The sequence below is a fragment of the Meleagris gallopavo genome, chromosome 10 (genome assembly GCF_905368555.1).
Source record: "Meleagris gallopavo chromosome 10, MGAL_WU_HG_1.1, whole genome shotgun sequence".
NCBI lineage: Eukaryota > Metazoa > Chordata > Aves > Galliformes > Phasianidae > Meleagris > Meleagris gallopavo.
In genome coordinates, this window is record NC_139413.1 from 23,865,505 (window position 1) to 23,878,115 (window position 12,611).

General features: G+C 39.0%; 2 protein-coding genes across 9 annotated transcripts in view; one reads left to right on the forward strand and one right to left on the reverse strand.

Annotated features, from left to right (window-relative positions):
• Positions 1–33: 33 nt before the first annotated feature.
• On the forward strand, positions 34–4,300 carry PRPF38A (pre-mRNA processing factor 38A). Its single transcript, XM_010716119.4, has 10 exons — positions 34–247; positions 315–474; positions 986–1,107; positions 1,586–1,671; positions 1,846–1,956; positions 2,518–2,630; positions 3,128–3,154; positions 3,232–3,329; positions 3,683–3,731; positions 3,982–4,300. The coding sequence occupies exons 1-10, from the start codon at positions 118–120 to the stop codon at positions 4,022–4,024; spliced, it is 939 nt and encodes a 312-aa protein (XP_010714421.1). The 5' UTR covers positions 34–117; the 3' UTR covers positions 4,025–4,300.
• A 1,357-nt stretch (positions 4,301–5,657) lies between these two features.
• Positions 5,658–12,611, reverse strand: part of TUT4 (terminal uridylyl transferase 4) — a 43,544-nt gene continuing 36,590 nt past the window's right edge. For 6 of the 8 annotated variants that reach the window (XM_085231364.1, XM_085231365.1, XM_085231366.1 and 3 more), the window contains exons 27-30: positions 11,606–11,703; positions 9,907–10,432; positions 7,093–7,266; positions 5,658–6,119 (exon numbers count right to left, since the gene is read on the reverse strand). In XM_085231364.1, the coding sequence (XP_085087490.1) occupies positions 6,028–6,119; positions 7,093–7,266; positions 9,907–10,432; positions 11,606–11,703 (890 nt within the window). In that variant the 3' untranslated portion in view covers positions 5,658–6,027. Of the gene's footprint in view, positions 6,120–6,559; positions 7,267–9,906; positions 10,433–11,605; positions 11,704–12,611 lie in introns of all 8 variants that reach the window. The other 2 variants (XR_014885157.1, XM_085231368.1) reach the window with 2 other exon arrangements.

Consider the following 12,611-nt stretch of genomic DNA (forward strand, 5'->3'; position numbering starts at 1 on the left):
TGCCCGAAAGGAACGTGGCGGGATAGGGGAGACAGGAAGCGGAAGTTGTTACTGTTCCTCGCGGAAGTGGGGTGAGTGTGTTTGCCGCCGTGCTGAGGGGAGCCGGGGGCGGCCGCCATGGCGAACCGCACGGTAAAGGACGCGCACAGCATCCACGGCACCAACCCGCAGTACCTCGTGGAGAAGATCATTCGCACCCGCATTTACGAGTCCAAGTATTGGAAAGAGGAATGCTTCGGTCTCACGGGTATAGCGGGCTAGGTCGGGCGGGGAGTTCGAGGGGAGGCCGTCACTAACGGGTGTCCGTCTCGCAGCCGAGCTGGTGGTGGACAAGGCCATGGAGCTGAAGTACGTGGGGGGCGTCTATGGCGGGAACATCAAGCCCACGCCTTTCTTGTGCTTGACGCTGAAGATGCTGCAGATCCAGCCCGAGAAGGACATCATTGTGGAGTTCATAAAAAATGAGGACTTCAAGTAAGTCTGTAGCACGTTTCCTTGCTTTTAGCTCTTTTGCTTGTCGAAATGTGAATGTCCCGAACTGCCAGGAAGCTCCAGGGCAGGACTCAGCTTCCTGTACACAAACCTTTGTAAACGTGCTCTTCTTGCAAAACCCTGGCCTTACTCTTGCTTTCCGAAGGCTTGTTCCTCTTGTTGCTGGGCTGCTGAAAATACTTGCCCTTATGGCTTGTGTTCTCTGCAGTAACACAGCCTGAAGTACTGGGAGTGAGGTGCGTTAATGGAGCCATAATCACCTACTTTCTCTAAAGTGTTTCTTTAATCTCTGAGAGTGATAATGCAGCTCTGCATCTATAAACAACCTGAACTGGGATGATGCACATGCTTGTGTATTTGAAGGAGAAAATCCATACAGACACTCTTTATTGTAGGGTACTGTTTTTCACATAAAATTCTGGGAACAATTTTTCTTTACCTAAACTGCTGACTATGCAGAAAGTTCAGATGTGTGCAATGGTTTACTTTCCAGGTATGTCCGAATGCTTGGTGCATTGTACATGAGATTGACAGGCACAGCTATTGACTGCTACAAGTATCTTGAACCACTGTACAACGACTATCGAAAAATAAAAAGTCAGAACAGAAACGGGGGTAAGCAACCTTACGTGGTTATGGTTTCTCAGTGCATTAGTGGCCTCTTTAACAGATGTTTCTTTTAGAAAAATCTTCTCATTTAATAATGTATAAGTTAAAAAATGGGACACAACTATCTTTTTGAAACACCGCTTTTACTAACTTATCCTTGTGATATCATGTTGTGAGTCTTGTACAAATGAGAACTGCCTTGCTTATTTTGCTTTCCCCAAGTGCTCGCGTTTTTTGTTGACGCTGAAATTCAGTTCCATATATATCAAAGAAACATGCTACTGGAGTGAGTTTAAGCACTGGGCATCTGCTATTCTTAGCTGTGCTGTAGTTACTCCTTTCTACAAGACAGGCCTAAAGATTTCCCTCATCATTAACAACAATTTTAAAGCTATTGTTTGTGCAGCTCCTTCAGCGAAGTCTGAAGTGTCTCATTTTATATAGTGTTAACCATGTATTTAAGATGCTATTTTTTTCCCTCTAGAATTTGAACTGATGCATGTGGATGAGTTTATCGATGAACTGCTCCATGAGGAACGTGTGTGCGATATAATTCTGCCTCGATTGCAGGTTTGGAGAAGCGAATGGTCTTAACTGCATTGTATTCAGTTGTATCAGCTACTGGCACGTTGCATGAAGCTATGATTAAGACTCCTTATATCTGACGCTCCTAAGGATGTGTCAGATGCCTATTTGGTGCTTATCTTATATATAGGCCAAGAATAAAGTTGTAATTTCTCCTAGAAACGATATGTTCTGGAAGAAGCTGAGCAACTTGAACCTCGTGTTAGTGCTCTGGAAGAAGATATGGATGATGTAGAATCTAGCGAGGAGGAAGAAGAGGAAGATGAAAAGGTTAGTGACATGTTTTACAGAGGAATAGGTAAAGCTAGTGCTGGAACTGCCACAAACTGTATGGGTTTGTGAGAAATATTTGAGAGATCTCAGCTGTTTGCATCTATCAGCTCCTCCCTTAATGGATTTTCACATAAGCTGTCTGTGAGAATGCTTTAGATCCTGAAGCAACTCTTAAGTGTTGTTTGTCAAGCTTTCCTGCCTGCTGAAAATCACAGCTCTGAATCTCTTTTGTGCTACTTAAACATGTTTTAGATAAATTATTTTATCTATTATTTTACATAGCCAAAAAGTAAAGATGGTGAAGGTTATGATGACAATTGCAGTCAATTCTGCTGTGCTATTTAAGAATCAACAGTATGAAAGCAGCCATTTTAATTTCCAGTTGGCAAATTTGGGCAGTATCACTCATACATGAATATTAAATATTTGAGGAAGAAAAGGCTTGATTTGGATGACTTATTTCCTCTTTTTTCACTTAGATTTATCATTCAGAAATTCTGATTATAAATAAAACCTTGATGAAGGACTTACAGAACCTTTTTCCCCCACTGTTCCCAGCTGGAGCGAGTTCCGTCTCCTGATCACCGCAGAAGAGGCTACAGAGACCTTGACAAACCTCGCAGATCTCCAGCTATAAGATACAGGCGGAGCCGAAGCAGGTCTCCACGAAGGTGAGACATGGCTCCTTTTCAGCAGTATTTTTACCTGTTGTGCTGCAGAAGGCTGCAGTGAAGTATGAAGGAGAAGATGCCAATTTAGCACCAGAATCTCTCCACTTCCTAAAGTAAGGAGCAGTGCAGTCACAGTTGACATCTGACTGTTCGTTTCCCTTGATCTTCAGTAACTGTTGAACTTGCTGACCAGTGTTAGCTAAATCTGATAATAGAATGAAGATACTAAGGGGAACAAAGTGCTTGTTTTCATGTATGCCAAAGTTTTGAGAGAAAATCCAGTTACTGTTCTTATTGGAGAAGTCAGAAAAGAATCATCGCTTAACCCTTCTGCTCAATGGGCCAGACCAAAGCATGTACTGCCTCTTGTGCATCAAGCCCATCAACTGCTACTGTAGGCTATAGGAGAGTGCAGGGTGCAGTTGCTAAAGTGTATAGGAAGTGAAACTGGTGGTTCTGTTACTATTTTTAATGCTTCTTTTTTCCCCCAATTACAGGCGAAGCCGCTCTCCAAAGAGAAGAAGGTAGTCTTTTATTCTATTACTTCATGTTAAAATGTATGTTGGTAGCATGGCTGTCTTAAAAGCTTCTTTCCTCTCAGTCCATCACCACGCCGGGAGAGGCATCGCAGCAAAAGCCCAAGACGACACCGGAGCAGATCCAGGGAGAGACGCCACAGATCAAGATCTAAATCTCCAGGTATTTCTGTAGTTTTTAAATTTATCTGGCTTTTTTTTTTTTTTTTAACCAGACGACATCTACTGAAAGAAAAATCAGTGTCATAGTATCAAAAGGTAGTTTACATGCTTAATCTGGCTTATAAAGTGGTTAATTATATGAAAGTGTTGAGAACTGCTCCAATACTCACAAAATTGCCCGGGTACGCTTTTCAGATACTTGGCAGGAGGTTAATTTGAGTGCCTGATTAAGCTTGGAGTTCTCCCATTAGCTAGGACAGTTAGTCACCAGAAGCAGATTTCAAGAGCAAAACAAAAAAGACCTCCATGGTCTATGGAACTAACTTTTTTTTTTTTTTTTTTTTTTTCTTACAGGGCATCATCGTAGTCACAGACACAGAAGTCATTCCAAATCACCTGAAAGGTAGTATTTCATGGCACATTTCTTAAGGATGTGTGTTTGGTTGTAAGAGCTCGTGCTTGTCATTGAATTTTGGGGATTGAAGGTCTCCTTACTGTGTAGTAAATGAAGTATTTGATGTGGTACCTCATTCAGTGTTTTCTAGTTACACTATCCACACGTGGCTGTGTAAAACACCACTTATTGCTATAATTCATGTTATTTGTTTTAAACAGTTACTAAAACTGTGACACATAACTGTTCTCTGTTTCAGATCTAAGAAAAGTCACAAGAAGAGTCGTCGGGGGAATGAATAATCTAATTTCAGCACTCAGTTCAGTCTAATACTGTCCTATTTGCTTTATGGGACAGCTAAATATGCACTGGCTGCTTTAGCAGTCATTTTTAATCCTTTTCCTCTTGTACAAGTGTTATTTTTGTGGGGTTTTTTTTGTTTTTTTTAGTTAAAAGAAAGCTGAAGTTGCTTTTACTTTCTAATCCTTATTATAAAATCTGAAGGTAGTTTATAAATTGTTTCTCTTGAGGCCTGTAAAAAACAGTGAAGAGCAATAAAATAGGGTTTTGTCTTTAAAGGCTCTTTCCTGTTTCTTTTTTAATTTTTCACTGGGACTTGTATGGGGCTGCTGAATCACGGCCTGAACCTCTGATTGATCACCTGAGGTAAGCAAGGAGTCAGCCACGGGAGCACAGGTGAAGGCAACTCAACTGTGCTGCTGGAACGGGTGGAGCCTGGTTGCACCTCTCCTACACCCATTTAAGAGCTGACTGCAGTGGGGAAGGATCTCTTCTGGAGATCCCCTCCACTGGAGTTTCCTACAAGAGCCCAGGATAGGGTGAGTGTCCTTTTCTGCTCTAGTATAATATTTACATAAGCCAAGCTCTCGAATATACTATGTCATCTACATATTCACTGATTGTACAGACTTCTAATTGAAACTGGTTTTATTCTCAAAGCTTTGTTTTGATTAACAGATGCCACGTTCCATTGCTAAAGTGTGAATATGTCTAAGTCATAAACACTGAAGAACTACAAGCCTAAACTCTGTCAATAAGCCTCCTGTACAGGAAAGGAAGCAGCACCACAAAAATCTAGCATGGGTTTAAGTTAGTTTCCAATTTCATTAAGTAATCTCCAATACATAGCCTGCACTTGTTCTTTTTTAAGGGATCATCCTTAAGTCTAGTACTAGCCAGGGTCAAAAGATGCAAGCAGAGTAAAAATACACCTTTTTGCCTGAAACATGTTGTTATTTAGTAAATTTAGGAACAGTAAACCACTACTTTGAAGATAGATCACTTATGACCTACCTTGACTGGGAAGAAAATGACACATTAGCTCAGCTCTAGCATCTCTTAACGGAGTTAGCATTCGGCAAGACCCTGTTTTTCAAATTAAGAATATTCAAAGTTCTTACTCAAATCACAATTCTTACCTTAGTACATTTAATATAATTAATATCACAGGAATGTAGTTGTATTTAACTAATTTTCTACTCTACCTTAGACTGACGGTTTTGTGTCTTGAACACTATATACATAAAATTTGGATTCTGCCAAAATATCTTCATACTGACCAATGGGTGTGACACCACAGAAGGTAATATGCCAAACTAACTTCTTTAGAACTGTCTCAGAGTACAGCCTGTTTTTTCTGAATTTTCATACTCATTAGAATGGTTTTAAACAGAAAACAAAGTGTACACTTAGATCAAGCATTGTACAAGATATTGCCTGTGAACAACATGGCTCATTAAAGCAAGTCAACTTTCTCCTTTAAAATATCTCAAAGTTGCTTTTGTTACTGTACTTTACTAATTTAATATACAATCAGGAAAAAGGAAAAAGTCATCTTTTTTTTTTTGCAGTTTTATTTTTCTTTTAAAAAGTTTTTTGGCACTACATAGTTCTGTAAAGAATAGAAGTGACAAATTTTTAAACACATGAAATCCCTTTCTAATTTTATTTTTTAGAACAATATATATAAAGTCTGAAGCAACCGAAGTATGAATACAGCTAATAGAAAATAAAGAACTTAATTTTAAAAATTCTCTCTCTTTACAGTTTATCAAGATAAAACAAAACACAATTCCCCTTAAAAATAGGGTAATAAAATAGATGAAATTTGTATCACTTCGTTTTGTGATACTAGTAAAAACTATAGTTCGTATCTATGTACAAATGATACAGTTTAAAAACAGTCTTAAATAATCTTGTATCTAAACATGTTGCATTACGATTTTAAATCAGAACCTGAATTTTTTCCTCCCCTCCCTCCACCCACCCACAATCCCATTAAACTTCACTTTTTCTGTTGAATGTAATTCAGATTCAAGTGTGGGTGTCCTTGAGACAGAAGCGAGAACCGCTGGTTACTCTGCATCAGTGGACCAGCTAAAAGAAAATGGATTACAATTACTTCAGCAATTAAACATTTCTAATGGTGCTTGGCTATATTAAATGTATTAATCTTACTTAGAAATGAAGTCATTTTCTAGATTGACACAAATGCTATCTGTATGGCTATCCCACTTAGTGGAACAATGCAGTATTACTTTAATGCTATGTCCAAAATTCCCTCAAAGTTTAATACATGAATTTATTACTTCAATCTTAGCTCTTCAACAAGAATAATGTCACAATATTAAAATGAGGGTCTCACTTGGGAACCTCACTATAGCCAACAGAGAAGATTTGGTGCCAGTATCTCTCATTTTATACAGCAACACAGGTATTGCAGCTTCCAAGTAAAATTTGAGCATAGTTTTTCTCTTACTGGAGCCAAGGATATTTTTCTGTCTTTCCCAGTCCTGGAAGATGCTGAACATCTTTACCTCACTAGCATTAGGAAGAGTTGAGATAAAGTCAGTCCTGAAGCTGATACAACTTTGATGACAGCACTGCTTTGATTGCAGCTGGACTACATAACCTCCAGTGGCTCCTTCCAACTTGAATTATTCTACAGTCTTGTAAGCTTTCATGTATGTAAGGCATTCCACAAGCAATGTACAAAAGACAAATAAAATGAATCAGCACAAGATTTTCTTCAAATTCTTAACAAACTCATGGGCAAATCATCTTAACCCTAGCAAAGCAGAGGTGGCTCTACAGCGAGACCAGCAGTAGAGGAAAAAGGCTGGAAGTGCAAGAGTGCAAGCTGATGCAGAATTCAGAATTTGATTTAACCTCTTCCCTCCCCCAAAGATTTTAATCCATACAGGAAGCCAATAAGTGTGGATTTGACTCAAATTCATTATGGTTCAAGGGAGACTAGGCAAGTGAAACATGATTCCTTGGCTTGTAAAGCCTTTGAGACAGTAAAGAGACATGTTGCATGAGCTGTTGATTCACATACTAGTTCTAGTACCTTGAGGGTAGAAAGGTTTGTTCGGTGGATAGCTGGCATTTCCCTGCTGCATGTAGTTCTGAGGCATATTGTAAGGCCACGCTCCTCGGAGGAGAGGAAAATGGGTAGGGGTCCCATGGTCCCAAGGGACAGAAGGAGGGTTCATTTTACCAAACTGTCCTTGGAAACCCTGATCTATTTTTCAATTGAAAGGGAAAAGCACATTGCAAGTTGAAATAATTAAACAGAAGTCACAAATACAATTTACATCTCAAATAACAGTTTGCAGGGCAGTTAACGTGTCTAGTCCGATGTGCTACCATTTTATTTTTTGAGAGTACATCAATAAAAATTACCACCTAAATTACTTCATTATTCACTATCATAGAATTGATTGGTGGGGAAGACATATGATGAATCAGTACTTAGAATCAAGACCTACAATTCCACAATTCCACAAAAAAATAAATTAGGCTTTACGTCATTCTCATGATGAGAAATACAAGTTCCGAACAACTTCACTAACATCTGAGCCCACACAGATCTTCACTATTGCTAACATGAGACATGAAAAGTATTGTCCTGCAAGAAAGAACTCTCAAAAACACTGGAAATCCACTAATGCTTCTATATTTAAGAAACTCAATACATAGTTGGTCAAGCGACCAATTTAAAATTGATTTCTAGAGAGAAAGATTAAAAACTTTTGAAATAAGTACGCAAATTATGAGCTATTCCATTCACAAATTACTGCTGAATTAAGCATGAGAAATCAAGCATCCAAGGAGGCATGGCACACAACAGCTTATGCAAAATGCTGTATTACTTCTGCTCTTTTTGCCCGTAGCTTCCAGTTTTTTAAGACACAACAGTGCCCGCTAATTTAAAAATGTAGACAATGTACATTTAAAAATAAATAAATACATTCAAGTAACGCGTTTTCTCAGTATGTCAGCTCCCCTTCAGCTCAGTCATAAAACTTTTAGATAGACTTTCATTAAACAGAAGTAAGCTACAGGTTTAAAAATAGTAATGAAGCACGGCTTTGGAGCAGGCACAAAAAAAGTTATCTGTCTGAAAACTTCTAATGATCCTACTTCTGATCAGATTGTCTACTGGAAAGAAAGCATATCTGTTCCTTCTAACTCGAGTTCATGCAAGTCAAGACAAAGTTTTCCACTTAGTCTTCCCAAGTTGTCCCATGCAAGTATAAAGTAGGCTCCAAACCAGGCAGCTCATTTTTACTATGGACCTATCCAGTGACATCACCTAAAATACCATCTAAGCCATAAAGGAAACAAAGCTGATTAAAATACAGAAAGGAAAAAGTCCAAGACTGAAAACTAGGAAAAGGTGTGCAGTAAGTTTGAAAATAGTTTGAGGGGGAAAAAATACTGAGACTGCACAAGAAACCTGGGATAACAACTGTGAAGGCAAGATGACAGTAGAAGCAAATATAATCACAGAATCACAGAACAGCTTGGGATGGAAGGGACCTCAAAAGGATCACCCAGCCCCAACCCCCTTGCTCAGGAAGGGCCACCAACATAATGAAACAGAGCAGAAGGAAACAGACTGAAGACAGAGACTGACTGGACTACATGATGAAAAATGGGACTACTTGAGGAAGGAGAATGAAGGAGAAACTAGGATTCAGCAGATAGCCTGCAAGAAGACAAGCTACTCAGGTGAGAAGAGTCAGATTGGAAGAAGGTGATTGAGGATAAGTCAGGGCTGGCTGGGCATGGAGGAGAGGGCAGATGAGCCTGGACAAATAATTATGATCAGAAATGATGGAGACTGAGGGACAAAGCACACTGAAAATTCAGCACGTTTGTAGCAGCCCCTGTATCCTCAAGAATATCTTCCCCACAAAGCTTTAAATACAAAACCATGCAACCCCTGCACCTCAACAAATGCATTAAAAACTCACTGGTGGAGTATACTCAGCCAACACTGTTGACTCAGATGAAAACCTACTGTTGCTGTCAATTATTTTGTTAGTACAGAGAAAAACTGTGCAAGAGATACCCAATTTCCACTCCTTGTGATGAACAACTGCCTCATCATGTTGCATTATGAAGATATATATATTTAATTATTGGAAGAGTTACACACTTAAGTCAAAAGACCATTACATGCAAGTTCAGGGGCTGCCATTTTTTACGTTGCTTAAAAAACTGTATGGGCTCTGACTACTACGTGCTATTTTTCTCAGCCTCAAACACACAGATGTACTTGGCTTTGGTATGAGGCAAAAGGCTGTTGCACAATTGTTGCAGGTAAAACATTTATGATGTATTCTCAGAAAATAAGGTCAATACTAAAGGAGTTAAATGAAGCAGAATAGACTATAGGAGAAAAGACTGTATAAAAACCATGTCATTATACCTATATTGCATACAGATACAAGAGGACAATGTGTCTGCACAACCGTAATTCTGCCAGTCTCTCAAATTCATAGTTGCAGTCTCAGCATTCATCTAATAATCTATACAGCATCTACAGCATCATAAACAGAAACTGCTTTTGTAAGCGTGTTCACAGAAATATACTTTAGACTCAAACAATTATTAGAACATTTCTCAGTTGAATGCATGTTTTCTCATGTGTTGCACAGCCATTAATGGCAAATAGGATCAACGACTAAAAGTCAACAAAGATCCAAGCTGCATAATTTTTTCCTACAAAAACATTAAGACAATGAAGGTAATAACTTGGTTTCTTACGCACTGTATTTTTAATGCAAAACAAATTGGAAGAGTTAGCTGTTTCTGTAACATTTAACATTTGTACACAAAGTGTGAGAGGTTTGATACAACAGAGAAGAATTACCTGAATTCCCCACAGTGCCATTGTTCACCAGTGAGTTTGGAGTCACAGGACTGTGCCAGTGTCCCTCATGAGAAGTGCTGGGGATTCCCATGGGCCTGGCAGCAGGCTGTGCAAAGATGATACTGGGATCGTTCAAGCTTACACTGCTCTGGTTATTTGTGGTGCCGCTGCTGCCAGATCTCATAGAAAATGGAACATTTGTAGAATGAGGAGGGTTACCCGGTGCAGAGTGAATAACAGGCCCATGAATAGGCCACGAAGTGTTGGGAAGCTGAATTTGGTGGTGATGGTGCATCTGAAGTAGTCCCAGGTTATGCAAGGTAGAATACTGACCTGGGGGAGATTGGGGAAAGTTAAACAAAGACAGCTGGACCTGATGGGGTGGCTGTGCACCCTGCTGTGGTTGTGGAACGTGCTTAGACTGGGATATTGGTTGTGGCTGAGTCTGGTTAATGGAGGCTGGCTGAGAGGAATTCTGTGTAAATTGTTGAGGTTGTGGAGAATAAGATGACTGATGCGAATCAGACTGGAGGGAAAAAAAAGTATGTGTTTCTGATTAGTCCACTAGCAATTTAATAGTGTTTTCTTTAATAAGTACACAATGCATTAGTCTATTCGTTAAAAAAATGCAGAGCGCTCCCCAGCAATATCCCAACTACTAAGCCCAAGTTCCTGCTGGTTTAAACCAGTGCAGTTCAACTGACTTTTGTTTTCCCCAGCAGATGATTTAGCCTGCTAACGTGGCCCATCCCAGCAAAAACATGATTCTGAGCAAATATTAACCACAAGCTCTTCATTAGACTTTTTACACATCTGTTTCTCATTTTTAATCAGTCTTTCCCATCCTGCTTATTTATAGCCCAGAATCTCATTAAAGACTTAGCTTATTTCTAGAGTAGTTCTTATTGCCACAGATACTGTGATTACAAAATAAGCTCTTACTATTTATTTGTTATTTAATGTATTAAACAAGAAATTGAACTTTCTAGATCCTCCATATGCTGATATCAGGTCATTACTGAAGGCATAGAAACAGACAGTACTGCAGCATTTGCTGTAAAAACTTATTTTTTATTTCTGTCTGAACAAGAGGAAAAATTTCTATACTGTGACAGTGACTGAGCACTGGTTGCCCAGTGAGACTGTGAAATCTCTCCCTGGAGATATTCAAAAGCCATCTGGTCACAATCCTGGGTAACGTGCTCTAGAGAACCCCACTGTTCTGTTTGTTCTTCTAGTTCTTGCTGACAGACTCTCCTGTTATCACATCGGAACTAAAGCATGATTTACCATGCTTCCTGTCTGTTTCTTGCAGTCCCCTCTTAAACCAAAGAAAATTTGTAGTAACAAATCCACGTACGTTAACGATAAGCTGAGTTTTATCTCCCTTAGTTACTCCAGAATATTGCCAGAAATAACTAAGCACAAGATTTCACAAGACACCCTAACCTGTATTTGACAGATACTGAAGTTGACCTTTAAGAACTATACGGTTTCCATACTGAAATATAATGAACAATCTCAAAGAGACACTGCATTACAAATCACAGATGTATTACCTGGCTAGGTAGAGTGCAATGTTGTTATTCAGAAATCCAGGATCTGCTAAACAAGTCTGGTCAAACCTATTCCTAGCGCAGCCCAAGACCCCTGGTTTGCTAAAGCTACATATTTTGATACTGTAGCAATTGGAACTTACACATTCTGAGGACTGTCTAGTGCGCAAGGGTCCTTCCACTTGCTGCTGGCTTACAGCCACTAGCTGTGAATTTACCATGCTTCGGACCAACTGGCTGCCTAATCAAAGAACAAAAAATTAAATAAAAAGCACAAGGTTATGGGTTACAGAATAATGAACACAACCAGGAATCAGTGACACTGTAAGCAATGTGTGACGCAGCGTAGGTAAATCACTTTAACTTCTGCCTTTAAGTGGAAAGCCTTCCATCTATTGGTAACCGCTGATAGTAATATTTACAACAGCTAAAGCCAACATTTAATTCTGTGCAATACAAGTCCTAGTATGAACAGGTAAGAAAGGCTACTTTACAGAGGTTTCCACACAATTGCTGTGAGCTGTAGGATTTCAAATGGCATTAGCAACAGCAAAAACTTTTTGGGCAAAGAGGGGAAAAAAAAGGGATAATGGAATACAGAAAACAGCAAGGTTCTCTCTAAAGTTCATTTATCATCTCTTTCCTTACTTTCTCAAGTAGTGTAGACCTGTAAGAGCCTAATTTAAATGGGTTTGCAATTAGATTATATAACAGCGATACAACAGCTTCCTAATGTATTTACATGCTTTCAGAGAGTTACTTAAAATCACTGATTTTTTGTGAAAATACACTTACTTACCTCTCACACATGATGGAGGGTTAGCTAACATTTAACAAACACTTGGAAGAAGAAATGCATTCAATTATTAATTTGATTACCATACTAAACGCACGCAGTTTGAGTGGAAGACAAATAAATGCAAGGCACTGAAGTACACTATACTTACTGCTAAGTACCTTTTTTTTTTTTTAACCACCATGCAAAGCCTGAATTTCAATAGATTCTACTGCCCTTGCAGAAAAATCAACACTTAGACTAAAAGGGTTTTTTTTTTTTTTGCAATCACTACAAAAATTTTGAAGATAATTACTAAGTCTGCATAAAAAGCTAGAAAGAATGGATCTCAGGACTTTAAAATGATATTAAGA

What these genes read in the sequence shown, in the direction of transcription:
- PRPF38A (XM_010716119.4), top strand. Translation starts at nt 118, where the DNA reads ATGGCGAACCGCACGGTAAAGGACGCGCACAGCATCCACGGCACCAAC. An exon ending in AAGAAGAGGAAGATGAAAAG is followed by an intron (nt 1,957 to 2,517) that starts GTTAGTGACATG and finishes CACTGTTCCCAG; the next exon opens with CTGGAGCGAGTTCCGTCTCC. An exon ending in CATTCCAAATCACCTGAAAG is followed by an intron (nt 3,732 to 3,981) that starts GTAGTATTTCAT and finishes TCTCTGTTTCAG; the next exon opens with ATCTAAGAAAAGTCACAAGA.